Here is a 16,181-nt window from a genome sequence, read left to right as displayed (position 1 = left end):
GAGGAAGGAAGGCAAAAACTGGAACAAAGGAAGTCTTTAAGGGGCGAGTTAGCTGAGGGTTAGCGCAACGTTCCTTCTCAAACCAATCAGAATTCAGACATCACTGAGATTTGTTCAGATTTCACATCGGGGTTAGTTATTGCCCCTGAAACTCAATCAGACTCGTCCTGATGGTCCATAACTACAACAAGAAGAACTTTTTTCATTCTTTATTCTGGCTTCTTGACCCTCAGCTGCTCATGGTGGTGTTTTGGAGAACAGGAGGAAGCCACTGGAACATGACAGTGATGGTTATGTCCATCAGTGATGTAATCTAACAACTAAACATTGTTCAGCCACAACATTAAAACCAGAATCTGAGACATGGCCTCCTCAGGGCTTCAGCAGTCATCAGCAGCAGTTCTGTAAGCTGTGAGGTGGAGCATCCATGGATTAGACTTGTATTTCCAGAACATCCCACAGATGCTCGATCGGATTGAGATTTGCTGAATTAGGAGGTAACACCATGAGCTCTTTATCATGTTCCTCAAACTGTTCCTGAACAATTTCACCAACCCTCGTCCATCAGAGACACAACTGAGCACTGATGCATCATTCAGAATAAAACACCAGAATTTCTCCAAGTTGTGTGAGAGATCAGACTTGGTATAAAACCTCAAGGCTTCTCTCTCTCTCTCTCTCTCTCTCTGTCCACATCCTGTTTCAGTGTATACACTCTCCAGCACTCAGCCTCTCACTCCATTCTCTCTATTTACTGTAGTAATCCAGCTGCTTTTCCTTTTTTTCCTCCTCTTCCCTTCATCTTCTGTCTTATCTTCTCCAACCTCCTTCTGGGAATCTGTTTTCTGCAGCTAAATTGATGTCCAGTTCCTTCGGTCTCTGAGTGCAGCGCACTTTCACCAACTCCATTACTCTTTATACTTTAAACTCCATTCAGCTGTATGCTGCTTCACATTCAGGCCGTGGAGCTGCACTTTATATTAGTAACTCATGTAAACAAAACAGACTTCATGAAAATTTCATGGAGTGAAATGGAAAGAGGTTCGTGAGGCTGAGGGAACGACTCGGGGAAATGACGAACGATGGCGATCTGTCTCTGTCATGGCTACACCGTAAACATAACGTCTGTTGAATGAACTCTCAGCTCGGTGATAGAACTCAGTGAAGTTGGATCTGAAAAAAAAAACAACAGCAAAATAAATCACTGTCGCATCGCAGCACTATATCATCTAATGTTCATGTTCTACATCCATACTATCAAGATGGATCATGCTGAAGCGTAACAGGCTAGTGTAGGTAACAGGCTAGTGTAGGTCAGTTTAGGTAACAGGCTAGTGTAGGTCAGTGTAGGTAACAGGCTAGTGTAGGTCAGTGTAGGTAACAGGCTAGTGTAGGTCAGTGTAGGTAACAGGCTAGTGTAGGTCAGTGTAGGTAACAGGCTAGTGTAGGTCAGTTTAGGTAACAGGCTAGTGTGGGTAACAGGCTAGTGTAGGTCAGTGTAGGTAACAGGCTAGTGTAGGTCAGTGTAGGTAACAGGCTAGTGTGGGTAACAGGCTAGTGTAGGTCAGTGTAGGTAACAGGCTAGTGTAGGTCAGTGTAGGTAACAGGCTAGTGTAGGTCAGTGTAGGTAACAGGCTAGTGTAGGTAACAGGCTAGTGTAGGTCAGTGTAGGTAACAGGCTAGTGTAGGTCAGTGTAGGTAACAGGCTAGTGTAGGTAACAGGCTAGTGTAGGTCAGTGTAGGTAACAGGCTAGTGTAGGTAACAGGCTAGTGTAGGTAACAGGCTAGTGTAGGTCAGTTTAGGTAACAGGCTAGTGTAGGTCAGTGTAGGTAACAGGCTAATGTAGGTCAGTGTAGGTAACAGGCTAGTGTAGGTCAGTGTAGGTAACAGGCTAGTGTAGGTCAGTTTAGGTAACAGGCTAGTGTAGGTCAGTGTAGGTAACAGGCTAATGTAGGTCAGTGTAGGTAACAGGCTAGTGTAGGTAACAGGGTAGTTTAGGTCAGTGTAGGTAACAGACTAGTGTAGGTAACAGGCTAGTGTAGGTAACAGGCTAGTGTAGGTCTGTGTAGGTAACAGGCTAGTGTAGGTCAGTGTAGGTACTGTAACAGGCTAGTGTAGGTCAGTGTAGGTAACAGGCTAGTGTAGGTAACAGGCTAGTGTAGTTCAGTGTAGGTAACAGGCTAGTGTAGTTCAGTGTAGGTAACAGGCTAGTGTAGGTCAGTGTAGGTAACAGGCTAGTGTAGGTCAGTGTAGGTAACAGGCTAGTGTAGGTCAGTGTAGGTAACAGGCTAGTGTAGGTCAGTGTAGGTACTGTAACAGGCTAGTGTAGGTCAGTGTAGGTAACAGGCTAGTGTAGGTAACAGGCTAGTGTAGTTCAGTGTAGGTAACAGGCTAGTGTAGTTCAGTGTAGGTAACAGGCTAGTGTAGTTCAGTGTAGGTAACAGGCTAGTGTAGTTCAGTGTAGGTAACAGGCTAGTGTAGTTCAGTGTAGGTAACAGGCTAGTGTAGTTCAGTGTAGGTAACAGGCTAGTGTAGGTAACAGGCTAGTGTGGGTAACAGGCTAGTGTAGTTCAGTGTAGGTAACAGGCTAGTGTAGGTCAGTGTAGGTAACAGGCTAGTGTAGGTAACAGGCTAGTGTAGGTAACAGGCTAGTGTAGGTCAGAGCTGAGAACCGGAAACACACCATGTGAAAAACCAGGCTAACAAATACAAATAAAATTGCTCTGAATAATCAACAAACTGGAGGTGACTCATGAGCTGAAGATTCTGGTGAGTGTTAGTGATTGGACGTGGGTGGGCGTGTCCACATCAGGATCATGACAAATACAGAGAGACTAATGGGATTGTAAATGCTAGAGATCATGTGGTCCATGATCCATCTCGAATGGTACGATACACTGCTAAATTATTTTTATACACAAACTCCAACTGTCTCTCCAGAATATTTTAAAGATATTTCATTCAGAATATTTAGCGACCAGAAATGATCTGATGTTAATTAGGGCGTAGTTTGTTTTAGGGCCACACCCTCATAAACGTTGTTGTCAGAAGAGCCCAAAAACCTTACGTTTAAATTCACGTTCTCAGATATTATACAAAGCTCCGCCCCCTTTACTCTGAAAGATGATCGGCAGCTCATTTCGCAACCGGACATTAATTCCATTAAATTTCATTTCAGTTTAACTGTCGAATGCTGTCTGTAATATTGACGCTTCTGCTGATGGGCGTCTCGTTAACGTCACGTTGTGCAACAAACCAAATTAATTACGCTGCAGATAAAACAGAATGGTTTCTATTGTTCAATCGCACTTTTTTTGATTGTCAGTGTAATGCGATGTGTTTTTTTGCTCAGTTATTGAGGCGTCTCTAAACTCTGATCAATATCAAATTCATGTTAGTGTTAATAGCTTTGGCGTCAGTCACTCTGTGGTTAAACATATAATCCAGAACATTACAGTCTGCATGTGAGACGCTTGCTAGCTGAGTGCATTTTCTGCTAAATTAGAACGTTTGTGAGAGGAAATGTTGTTCGTTTGCTTTACTCTAGATCAGATGGCCAAAAAATGGTTTCCTCCTGTTGTGTCTCGTGTCCATGTTGATAACTGAACGTCTTCCTCATGTCTCACACCACTGTGGTGTTAATATGAAGCTCATATGAAAGTAGACACTCAGGACTTTAAGAGTTTATAGAGTTTCATCACTATTTCTGTTTTTATCCACAACACTAAAGGTGATAATTTCATACTTAAGATTATTTTTCCACAGAAATGTTTGTATCTTCAGAGTAAATGTTGATATTAAACCCATTTCCGCTCTCTGAGATGCTCTGAGTGTGAAATTTAACTTTATTGATTATCAACAGAGGAAAAAACACATGACTCAGAGTGAAAGAACAACAGAGTCCTGACTCATTTTAGATCAGACTCACAGATACAACATTATTCACTTCTTTTTACTGATTAACGTCCCATAATTCCATTAAGATTGAAGCTCAGGATGATGGTGAACTGTAGTCTCTGAAGTTTCAGTGGAACTGTAGTGATTTTCCTCTTTAGGATTCTGATACTTCGGTCATCGGCGCCGAGCTCTGTGCTCTTTATCAGTAATTACGCTCCTGCGTGTGGAAGTTAGCACTCGCTCTGTGCTGAACTATGGAACAGAAAGACGTTAAGGGACAATGACTGAAAGCAGCCATTACGCAACCTTGATGTAATTATCAGGACCGGCTTTCTCACAGACCTTCACGCAGGCTTTAATCATTTATTTACCTTCAACCTGAAGTGAAACTCTTTCAGAAGTGACATCTCATCAGTACTGGAACATTTGTGGATGTTGTTATAGAAAAATAATCAACAGCGTGTGTTTAAGTTTAGATTTCTACTGACAAACACCAGTTTTTATCAGTTTTTTTGTTACATTTAATCTTGTGCAACATCCACAAAATAGATTCGTTGGCAAACACCAGAGATTGGGGACTTGAGTCATATGACTTGACTCGTTATGACTCGTTATGACACTTGACTCGAAATTTGAGACTTGAGACTTGCTTGACAAAAATTAAAAAGAGACTCGACTTGACTTTGACTTGACATTCATGACTTGAGACTTACTTGTGACTTGCACATGTGTGACTTACTCCCATCTCTGGCACACACACACACACACACACACACACACACACACACCTCTGTACAAAATGGTTTCAATCATGTTTTTTTTTTAACTGAAAGAGATGCTAGAGCTGCCTTGAAGGAAATAAATTAAAGTGTGAACAAAACAATAAACTTTTTTAATTAATTGATCGTTTTAAACACTATATATATTCACCTGAATGTGCTTGTTACTAAACATCTCCTTCCACATTTATTCCCCTTTCTCTGCTCTTATAATAAGCACTTTTACAGCGTTAACTTCACATCGCTGTGACAAATGTATACAGATCGGTGAATGTTACGGCCTGTCGCTTAGCAACAGAAACCCAATCAGAAGCTCTGTGTCTCATATCAGGTAAAAACCAGGACGTAGAGACACTTAAACACGTTAAAACGTCCCTGTAGATAGAGTCAGGAGACAAACACTGAACATCGCAGAAGTGTGCGGTGTAGCGAAGGGGAGAAATTAGAGGAAGTCGGATATTAACGAGCGAACGTCTGGTCGATTAAACGACAAACTTAAAAAGAGCAAAAAAATAGATGATAAAGCTGTGAAAGATAACAGAACCTGCTCGAGTGCAGAACAACAGACCTGAACTTTTTTCCTCACTGATGTGAAAGCGTGAGACGAGACGTTATTTAAAGCGGTAACATGCCGGATTTATCCAATCAGGATCGTTTATTACGTTAATATGGAGATAAGCAGAAGGTTGCAGCAGGGTTTATGAATGTACAGTGTGACACATCAGATTATAAAGAGCCAGGATTGAGTGTTAACCCCAGGGACAGTAGGAGCAGTGTGAAACCTCTAACTACACAACCCAGGATTCACTTCACCCAGGGTGCACTAGGACCCAGGGGCCTATATGATATACTTTTGGCTGCATGGTGTTCAGTAGGTTTGATTATGTTACAGTACTTACAGGGTCTGTGCTGCTGAACTGAACTGTTACTGATGTAATGCTCTGGTTTTCAGGTTGGGATTCCCAATGATGTTGATGACGTGTACTGTAGGTATGTGCTACCTGCTAGCCACTCACATAGGACTGGGCTGGAACATCTAAACCTGCAAATTCCTGATGAAGGAGATGAAGATGAGGAGGAAACATTCCAGTCCATTCCAGACTGAACGCCCAGTGCATCCTTCTGCACAGATGTGATAAATCATTGGAACAAGGGAACGCCTGCCTGCCATGTTCTTCCGCTGTTTTACGGTGCTATTGTTCATATCTAGAGTTATTTCTACTGTGTTTAGTGGGAGGAGTTTCGGTACATTTGTTTATGTAATAACACCTTAGTCTTGTGTTTATTCATTCCGACTAGAAGCAGAAGCGAACTAATCAAGCCCAAAAAGTCTGATTGATGCGCTAAGCATTCATGCTAGCAATCTAACTTTACTACACTGCTCGCTAGTCTGATCTCATGACATCGACAGGTCATATACATGCCATGACTGATGACATAGCATTAAACTCTAACTGCTAATTAGCACACAAAAGCAGAACTAGAAAGCAACAAACTCGAGCGCTGTGATGAGTTGAGATGAGAAGAGAAGAGATGAGATGAGATGAGAAGAGAAGAGATGAGATGAGATGAGATGAGATGAGAAGAGAAGAGATGAGATGAGATGAGATGAGAGCTCCTTACAAACCCATTAGCATACATGATGTATTCTGTGACATGTTTATGACATGTTTATCGCAGTCTTATGGCACAGTGCTCAGGTAAAGCGTTACTGATGAACACACCTGCCGAACATCTTACCACCGTCTCACCGTCTGATTAGCTACAGTATTCATCTCTGTGCTGATGGGATTTTTTCTGCTACATGTCTCTCCAAAACATCTGATGAAAGGGATTTTTTCAGCTCTCCAATGTAGGAGCATCTGATCATCTCTGTAATCGGTTCACAAAGCTGAAGGATTGAAAGTTTTTACTTCTCTACTCGAATCCCATTTACACACAGGAGGATAAAATGATGCCATACATTCATCGGTGTCCTTACTAGACGTAGCTCAGACTTCATTTCATATCAGTTTCCCCTATTTTTACTTCTAATGAGCTCCATTTCTGTACTTTATATATCGACTTTTAATAACCGTGAGTAGGAATAATAATCTCCATGTTTCTGTTCCATATTCCAGACAGTTCTTACACCACTAAAATCCTTACTATGCTCTTATTATAGAAACATATGTGTGTTTTTTTATTTTTAATCCTGCAATCATACACTGGCGCTGACAGTAACCGTGAATTAAACTCTACATCCTCTCTAAACTAACTGTTTCCTGTTTATTGCATTCTTTTTATTCCAGTTTTACATTCGTGCACAAACCCGACCTCACACTTCAGCAAGAAAAACTCCGTTCTGCTTGTTAAATACTTGTCGAAATTGGGAGGCAGTATTCATTCATTCATTCATTCATCTTCTACCGCTTATCCGAACTACCTCGGGTCACGGGGAGCCTGTGCCTATCTCAGGCGTCATCGGGCATCAAGGCAGGATACACCCTGGACGGAGTGCCAACCCATCACAGGGCACACACACACACACTCTCATTCACTCACGCAATCACACACTAGGGACAATTTTCCAGAGATGCCAATCAACCTACCATGCATGTCTTTGGACGGGGGGAGGAAACCGGAGTGCCCGGAGGAAACCCCCGAGGCACGGGGAGAACATGCAAACTCCACACACACAAGGCGGAGGCAGGAATTGAACACCGACCCTGGAGGTGTGAGGCAAACGTGCTAACCACTAAGCCACCGTGCCCCCGGGTGGCAGTATATTTGAAGTAATTTCACAGAACATATTCATAAGGAATACATAATTAAATACAACTATAAAATAGTAGCTGCATTCATAAGTATAGCATAAGGCTGTTATAAAGCATTATATATTATAAAGCATCAGTGCGCTAGGTAGTCAGCTACTGTAGCTAGTTAGTAAGATATGAGGTACTGCAAGTAATCAGCTAGTTAATGAGAGTTAGTCGGTTATTTAATGAGAAAGTTGGACGCACGTGTTAAACGTGTTAAAAACATTAGATCAGATGTTTTTATTAACGTTTTTTTTGGTTTCATTGAGTTAAAATGTCAGTCTGTGACTCAGGAGAGCGCTACGCTGCCTGCATGTAGCTGGGATGTTCAGTTAAATGTTAAAATGTCAGTTCCTCTCAGACACAGAAGCTTCAGTAGAACCGCAGATGGCCAGAGAAGGTCAAATCTGCAGAAACATCTGCCAAGCTATCACTAGTAATAATCACATAATGCTCCAGCTCAATTCTACGCTGAAATGAGTTACAACTGTGTAACAGACTGGCTGGCGTCCAGTGTCAAAGAAGAAAGCTCATGTGGATCCCAGATGCTGCTTTCTTATTAATATTCACCATTAATAATATTAATAATATAATCCTATGTCACTCTGTGATGTTTATTACTTTAGAGTAATTTCACACATTTTTAAAAATTTATTTATTGTGTTTTTAAGGTAAAAAATTCCACTGTTATCCGTTTAATAGACGCTTTGATTTAAAATGTTTAGTGAATTGCAGAAAGTTAGAAATGATTTCATTAGAACTAGACTTTATCTAATGGAGAAGTCTTTCTCACACTAATTAGGCACTTTAGGCACCAAATGTTTGTTCTGCACTAAATACTAACACACTAAGTCTTTAATCTTAAGGCTTAACTGCGTTCCCTTCTGAGTGCTCCAGCCTTTAATAAACAACTGATTTAGAGCTGTATTTGGATCTGAGACTGAGCTCTTAATATAAGTTATGAAAGTTTCCCATTACAGTTACGATATAAAGTTTCAGCACTCTGTGTTTACTGCAGTTTGGTTTTGATTCAGTCTTTTAATTCTTGATATGGAAATGAACAGTGGGAGCAGAACTAACACCAAATTTACCCATACTGTTACCTGTAGGAGGTTAGGTTTTACCCCCACCATACTGGACTAACAGGAGGTTACCTGTAGGACGTTAGCTTTTACCCCCACCATACTGGACTAACAGGAAGTTACCTGTAGGATGTTAGCTTTTCCCCCCACCATACTGGACTAACAGGAAGTTACCTGTAGGATGTTAGCTTTTTCCCCCACCATACTGGACTAACAGGAAGTTACCTGTAGGATGTTAGCTTTTACCCCCACCATACTGGACTAACAGGAAGTTACCTGTAGGACGTTAGCTTTTACCCCCACCATACTGAAATAACAGGAAGTTACCTGTAGGACGTTAGCTTTTACCCCCACCATACTGGACTAACAGGAAGTTACCTGTAGGATGTTAGGTTTTACCCCCACCATACTGGACTAACAGGAAGTTACCTGTAGGTGGTTAGGTTTTACCCCCACCATACTGGACTAACAGGAAGTTACCTGTAGGAGGTTATGTTTTACCCCACCATAATGGACTAACAGGAAGTTACCTGTAGGAGGTTATGTTTTACCCCCACCATACTGGACTAACAAGAATGTAATCTTTAAGATGTTACCTCTAGCCTCAAACTGGACTTACATGGTCGTAACCTACAGGATGCCCCGTTTTGACCCCTATACTGTTCTAACATGGACATTACCTGTAGGACGGTTCCTCTAAACCTCCATTCTGTTGGCTGAAGTAGGATCAGTTTTATATTATGCTTTCTGCATGGTTGGATATAATTAATTATCCTGCCATTTTACATGTCTTGAGGGTAATGATCTGGATTTGATCAAATTTGCAACAGAAAAATCCAGATTTTCCAAAACCTCACATCTGCTTTCTGGGATGAACGCCAGGCTGTGAAGTTAGAGTTCATCTATTAAAAGAGATACACTTCTGATGATAGCTTTGCTGGAGGACGTGGTGCGGTTTTTGTGGATGTCCTTAAGGTTTACATCATTAAAAGGAAGGACAAGACATTTCTGAGTGCATTAATCTTACAAGTCACAGTGCCAGATTTTAGACTTGTGTCTTTATCTCTCGCAGTAGTAATCAGCTTCTAACACTATCTGCACTTCTGTAGTGTTAGTGCACTGGTGTGCTTCTTATACTCGCACTACATTCACTCTACTCTCAGTAAAGTGCTTTAGAAAGTTCTCATTTTATATTGTTTTACTATTGTGTCCAAATTTGGTCAGGCTTTAACGAGGTCTCTGTGAGACTTCATGCTTTCTGTCTCTTTCTCTTTGTCTTCGTCTTTGATCAGCACAACACTTCAGTCTGATTTTCTTCACACTGTGAGAGGAGAGCGAGAGGAGAGCGAGAGGAGAGCGAGAGGAGAGCGAGAGGAGAGCGAGAGGAGAGCGAGAGGAGAGCGAGGAGGAATCGCGGCTCTTAAACTTTGATCTTTTGTAATACATGTAAATGTGTGTTGGAGTTATTTCTCTTCTGCCGTGTGGATCTTCTGGGATAAGATTTTGATAGATATGAAATATTTATGGTTTATTCTTTTTATTTTCTTTAAACTACTAGCGCAGTTTTTCTTTCTTCTTACTAATGTAAAAAATAAAAATACTACAGAGTGACTATTACTGCTCTCATCACACTTCATTCATTACACTTCAACTAGTGCTGTAATAGTCCTGACGGCACTCACTAAATTCCAGGGGTTTCGTTACCACGACGTAAAGTGGGCGTGGTTTCTGGAGGTCTTGGAAAAACGCCCTCTTTCAAAAAACAAAAAGAGCAAACCTACGATGGATAATGAAGAACAAAACAGTCATACAGGTAGATTTTAGATGTTATATCTATTATGCTTTATTATCTTACAGTTAAGCTGTTTTCACAAACAAATAAACAACCAAAAACTACGGTTAGGGTTAGATTATCAAATAGGCCACGCCTACCCGATGACGCAATATCTGTTACGCTGTACTGAAATCCATGGAAATAAGTGCATCCCTAGTCCTGACTAACTGTCTGCCTGTTGACATGTCTGTCTGTCTGTCTATTTGTCTGTCTGTCTTCTATGACTGTCTTTGGATATATCTGTCTATCTGATTATTTGACTGTCTTTTATTTTTATCACTGTAGGCCTCTCTACCATCCATCCATCCATCCATCCATCCATCCATCCATCTGACCCATTCATCTGTCTGTCCCTTTTTATTCCATCTGTCTGTCTGTCTGTCTGTCTGTCTGTCTGTCTGTGTCTGTCTGTCTGTCTGTCTGTCTGTCTGTCTGCCTGTCTGTCTGACTGTCTGTCTGTCTGTCTGTCTGCCTGTCTGTCTGGCTGTCTGTCTGTCTGTCTGTCTGCCTGTCTGTCTGACTGTCTGTCTGTCCGTCTACCAATTTACCCATCTATCTGTCTGTTTTTCAGTTCAATTTTTATTTCTATAGGGTTTTAACAATGGACATTGTCTTAAAGCAGCTTTACAGAACATAAAATGTTTATGTAAATTTATTTGCATTTATCTATAATTTATTTATAATGAACAAGCCTGAGGCAACTGTAGCAAAGAAAAACACCCTTAGATGGTATGAGGAAGAAACCTTGAGAGGAACCAGACTCAAAAAGGAAACCTCATCATCATTTGGGTGACACCAGAGAGTGGGATTATAAATGATTATAAACACAAGAGAGTGTGATTATAAATCATTATAAACACTGAGAGTGGGATTATACATCATTATAAACACTGAGAGTAGGATTATAAATCATTATAAACACAAGAGAGTGTGATTATAAATAATGTTCTTTCTACAGTCATATACAGTTGGAGTTGTGTAACCAGGAGCTCCAGAGAAGCTCATCACTCCTCCATGCTCAGGCCTTTAACTACTCAGTGATGGAGATGCAACACATATAGAATGTTATTTTGTGTATTGGTTTAGGAGGTTGTTCTCCTCAAAGTCCTCATGGAGTCGGCAACTTCTCCTCAAAGGTCTGAAATCTTCATGAAGCAGAACACCACTGGAGCTGGTACAGTCTGTAGATCCCGCAGGATGGGCAGAAAAAGAGAATACTCACTCACACACTCACTCACTCTCTTTCTACTGCTTATCCGAACTACCTCGGGTCACGGGGAGCCTGTGCCTATCTCAGGCGTCATCGGGCATCAAGGCAGGATACACTCTGGACGGAGTGCCAACCCATCACAGTGCACACACACACACACACACACATTCACTCACACACTACAGACAATTTTCCAGAGATGCCAATCAACCTACCATGCATGTCTTTGGACCGGGGGAGGAAACCCCCAAGGCATGGGGAGAACATACAAACTCCACACACACAAGGTGGAGGCGGGAATTGAACCCCCAACCCTGGAGGTGTGAGGCAAACGTGCTAACCACTAAGCCACCGTGCCCCCAAAAGAGAATACTGTTAAACGAAAATAATTAGTAATGATGACTTGAGTGTGAGAAGAACAGCACAACACACACAGAGTTATTCCTTACACAACAGTATGCAATGTGGAAAAGCAGTCAGTAATCTGTGTGCATTTATAATGCGGATTTAAAGCTACTTTGTGTCTCAGTAAGACAAATGCTGTAGTTGTGCCTTCAGCTCCGTGACCAAGACGCCCCTTGCCTCAATAAACCTGCCATCTCATTTCCACGGCTTTGCTTGTGATGCCCGACCTTATATTAATTAGAGCGAGATTAAATAGGTTATGTCAACTGTAATTAAGGAGCTGACTCAGTCACAGACTTCTCAATAAAACACACCCAGGTTCTGACAAGGCCAAGTAATAAAACATCATTTGACCTTTTGAACAGTGACATTTAAAGTTCATCATGCATGCAGCATGATTCTGGAGCAGGACACGCCTCTGCCATGGACCAACTTTCACGCATCATATCTTTATTATGCAAAAGTTTGTACCCCATAACATCAGTGTTACGTATATGTCCTCTAGAAATACCAACATCCTTATGATGTAAAAGAGAATCGTTAGTGAGTGAATCCAACAAGAGGAGCCGATCTGACGGAAGCCGGGGCAGTTTAGGTTTTGCTCTAATACGTGGTGTCTCAGTACACAGGGTAAATGAAAAAAGGGCGATGTATGTCACGTGGGTTGTGGTAGCCTAGTGTTTAAACTGTTGGACTGCTGATCAGAAGGTTGCAGGTTCAAATCCCAGGTCCGCTGAGCAGGGCCCTTAACCCTCAATTGCTTAAATATTAGTATTATAGGTACTCATAAAGAACATGGAGGATTATAAAATACCAAAAAGTGACATTTTATATTATTTATTATAATAATTTTTTTATTATTTCATAATTTTATATTATGACATTCCATTGCAGTCTGCAGAAGTCATGTGATCAAACCATCTGGTTTATGAACTCAACGTTTGAGATGATTGAGACCATAGTTAAGGTTATTATCTATAATACATGACATTCAAATGAGAGACTGAAGTCAAAATTCAGTCCAAATTGTCTGGATGCTGCTTTATAGTGTAATAGGGATGTAGTCTAGTGGTTAAAATACATCTGTGTGTCATCAGAATGAACTAACAGGAAGTTACTCAGCATCCAGAGATCCCATGTCCTTTACAACCTGGTTCACATACAGAAACATACTGCACCTGAATCTGTGTGTCATCAGCATACCAGAGGTGATTTACTCACTACTTTCTATTTAATTGATGTAATCAAATGAAGTCCCTTGACACCGCCATCACTTCTGATATTTAGTTTGCTGTTTAACAGTAAAAAATATCAGGCTTTCATATCCTACTTCATGTCGTTTCTTTAACAACTTGACCTTTATTCATTCATTCATTCATTCATTTTCTACCGCTTATCCGAACTACCTCGGGTCACAGGGAGCCTGTGCCTATCACAGGCGTCATCGGGCATCAAGGCAGGATACACCCTGGACGGAGTGCCAACCCATCACAGGGCACACACACACACTCTCATTCACTCACGCAATCACACACTACGGACAATTTTCCAGAGATGCCAATCAACCTACCATGCATGTCTTTGGACCGGGGGAGGAAACCGGGGTACCCGGAGGAAACCCCCAAGGCACGGGGAGAACATGCAAACTCCACACACACAAGGCGGAGGCGGGAATCGAACCCCGACCCTGGAGGTGTGAGGCGAACGTGATAACCACTAAGCCACCGTGCCCCCTAACTTGACCTTTAATCAATCATAAATATATTTACATATATATTTACAATCATTACTATATTTACATACTTACAGACTTCTGCTTTCATTAACACCTGGAGATCTAGAAGAGTAGTCAATATACAGTACACCAGAATCTGAGAGTAATTAAACAAAATTAAAGGTGGGGTCTCTGTTGTTTGAAAGCCAATGTTGACATTTGAAATCACCAAAACAAACAAATGGGTCCCACCCCTGTATTGATAGCTCCGCCCACACACACATACGTAACCCAGGCAACTAACAGAAAGAAATGTGTCTTTATCATAGCTGAAGTGAAGAACAATACGATTGTAGATAAACAAACAAGCAAAAATGACACACAAACATAATCATGTAAAGGACAAAGACATATATTAGTTCTGTGTAACAAAACAAAACCAACGTTACTCACCTATCGAGAAGGAAAAAAGCGCCTCGGCGTCTTAAGTAAAGTTGGTCACATATTCACAGATTGGAGTTTCCCGAGTCAATAACTCCTGAGCTAAACACTGTTACTACACAAAACACGGTTGTAGCTGCGTCTCTACATTACTACGATAGAAAAGAGGTGTTATTTGTGTAGTAACAGTGTTTAGCTCAGGAGTTATTGACTCAGGAAACTCCAATCTGTGAATATGTGACCAACTTCCTGCTCCTTCAGTTCTCTCCAGCGCTGGAAAGCTGATCCTATATTAACACGTCCTACTTCTTACCTTATCGTAAGTCTTTCTTCTCTTTCTTTCTTTGTTTTTATCCTCCATGTCAATGTTAAAACCGCTTTCTGCTAATGTCACACATGCGCACTGAACACTCTCTCCGCCCATATTGACAAGACACGCCCCTTTCTGCTCATTGGCTACACGTTTGTTTTGTTTTTGTTTTGTTTGCCGGCCCGACTCAGTTTTCTGAAGCATTTCTCAAACAACGGAGACCCCACCTTTAAACTTCAGGAGGAATCTGAGTCATGTCTGAGTCATACCTAAAGCAGAAATTAGCAGTTTATAGATATCAGACACACTTTAGAAATGCTAATTTATTAGAAAGAATGTATTACTCTTAGATCTGCTTCTGACCAATCAGAATCCAGATCACAACAAAAACAATGCTGTGTTGTATAATGCATTGTATAATTTACACAAGTGTTTTAATCTGTTTGTGTGTAGCGACACTCAGAGAAGTCTCCAAATCCCACTTTAGGTACTAAATGAAATTATTTGCATTGGTTACTTGGCCCCGCCCCCTATTTGCACATTCATATAATAATCATAACTGTGTTATTTTTATCAAACCAGCTTGTGGTGTTATAGATATGAGAGATCTGAATACAGGTCTGGCTGGTCTGCAAAGAACTCAAATAAAACTCCAGCACCTGTAGGAGTTTGAGGCGTTCTCTTCACACCCCTGCTGCGTACCCAGGTTGCTCCTCTGCTTTCGTTTCCATGGCTACAGCAACGGCATGTCAGGTGGCATGTTTTCATCTTGTTTTGTTGAGGTGCTTTTTTTTGGAGCTTGCCAACTTGTTCCCGTAAATCTGTGTGTGTGTATATGTGTGTGTGTATGCGTGTGTGTGTATGCGTGTGTGTGTGTGTGTGTGTGTGTGTGTGCATTTGTGTGTGTGTGTATGTGTGTGTGTGTGTGTGTGTGTGTGTGTGTGTGTGTGTGTGTGTGTGTGTGTGTAGGACTGGAATTGCTGTTTGAGGACCGGAAGCACTTTTGGTGCCGTTCAGAAGCTTTAACTGATGTCTGTTTGTCTGTCTTTCTTCTGGAGGGGGATGAAATCATTCCTCTTTATTCAGTCGAAATTTCAGAGAGAATTACAAAGGAATTATGAAATAATTATCAATTTACCAAATAATTTGTTAAAGAATGACATCATTTTTATCTATTTATAGTTACATTTACTGTTCATGTTCTTACTTATGTTATAGCAGCTCTAAATATGTTCTCTCACCAGCATCACTCTCTTTATCTCTCTTTCGTTTTTTCTGTCTTTCCATCTCTCTCTCTCTCTCTCTCTCTCTCTCTCTCTCTCTCTCTCTCTCTCTCTCTCTCTCTCTCTCTCGCTCTTTAAAAATTAAGACAATATTTTTAAGAGCCACTAAATCGCAGAGGAATGTTGCAGTAGAAGAGTTTTTCTGGCCGTAACCATGATGTCATTTCAGAAGAGAAAGAACTCCTATTCCCTTTATTTGGCAGCAGGACCAGGACGACCCTCCTGCAGCTCATCATTACATCATTAGCTTCCTGTACATCTCCTCACAATGTCCCATAGGACATCCAGCACATCCTGTCCTATTACTGCCCAGAAGGTTAAAATTCTAATATACTATGGGACAGTGTGAGGAGATGTAAGCTAATGTTGAGCTGCAGGAGGGTCGTCCTGCCCTGCTGCCAAAGAAAGGGAATCCCAGAGGACAAAA

The 16,181-nt window shown here is 41.2% G+C and overlaps 1 protein-coding gene across 1 annotated transcript in view; it reads left to right on the top strand.

Moving 5' to 3' along the window:
* The window catches only part of oca2 (oculocutaneous albinism II), a 99,824-nt gene extending 93,709 nt beyond the window's left edge, over nucleotides 1–6,115 (top strand). The window contains exon 24 of the mRNA XM_060867026.1: nucleotides 5,630–6,115. Within this exon, the coding sequence (XP_060723009.1) occupies nucleotides 5,630–5,717 (88 nt within the window). The 3' untranslated portion in view covers nucleotides 5,718–6,115. The remainder of the gene's footprint in view (nucleotides 1–5,629) is intronic.
* Nucleotides 6,116–16,181: the final 10,066 nt, after the last annotated feature.

The sequence above is a fragment of the Tachysurus vachellii genome, chromosome 4, assembly GCF_030014155.1.
Source record: "Tachysurus vachellii isolate PV-2020 chromosome 4, HZAU_Pvac_v1, whole genome shotgun sequence".
Lineage (NCBI taxonomy): Eukaryota > Metazoa > Chordata > Actinopteri > Siluriformes > Bagridae > Tachysurus > Tachysurus vachellii.
Note: the sequence above shows the minus strand (reverse complement) of the source record. Positions and strands in the feature narration are given on the sequence as shown.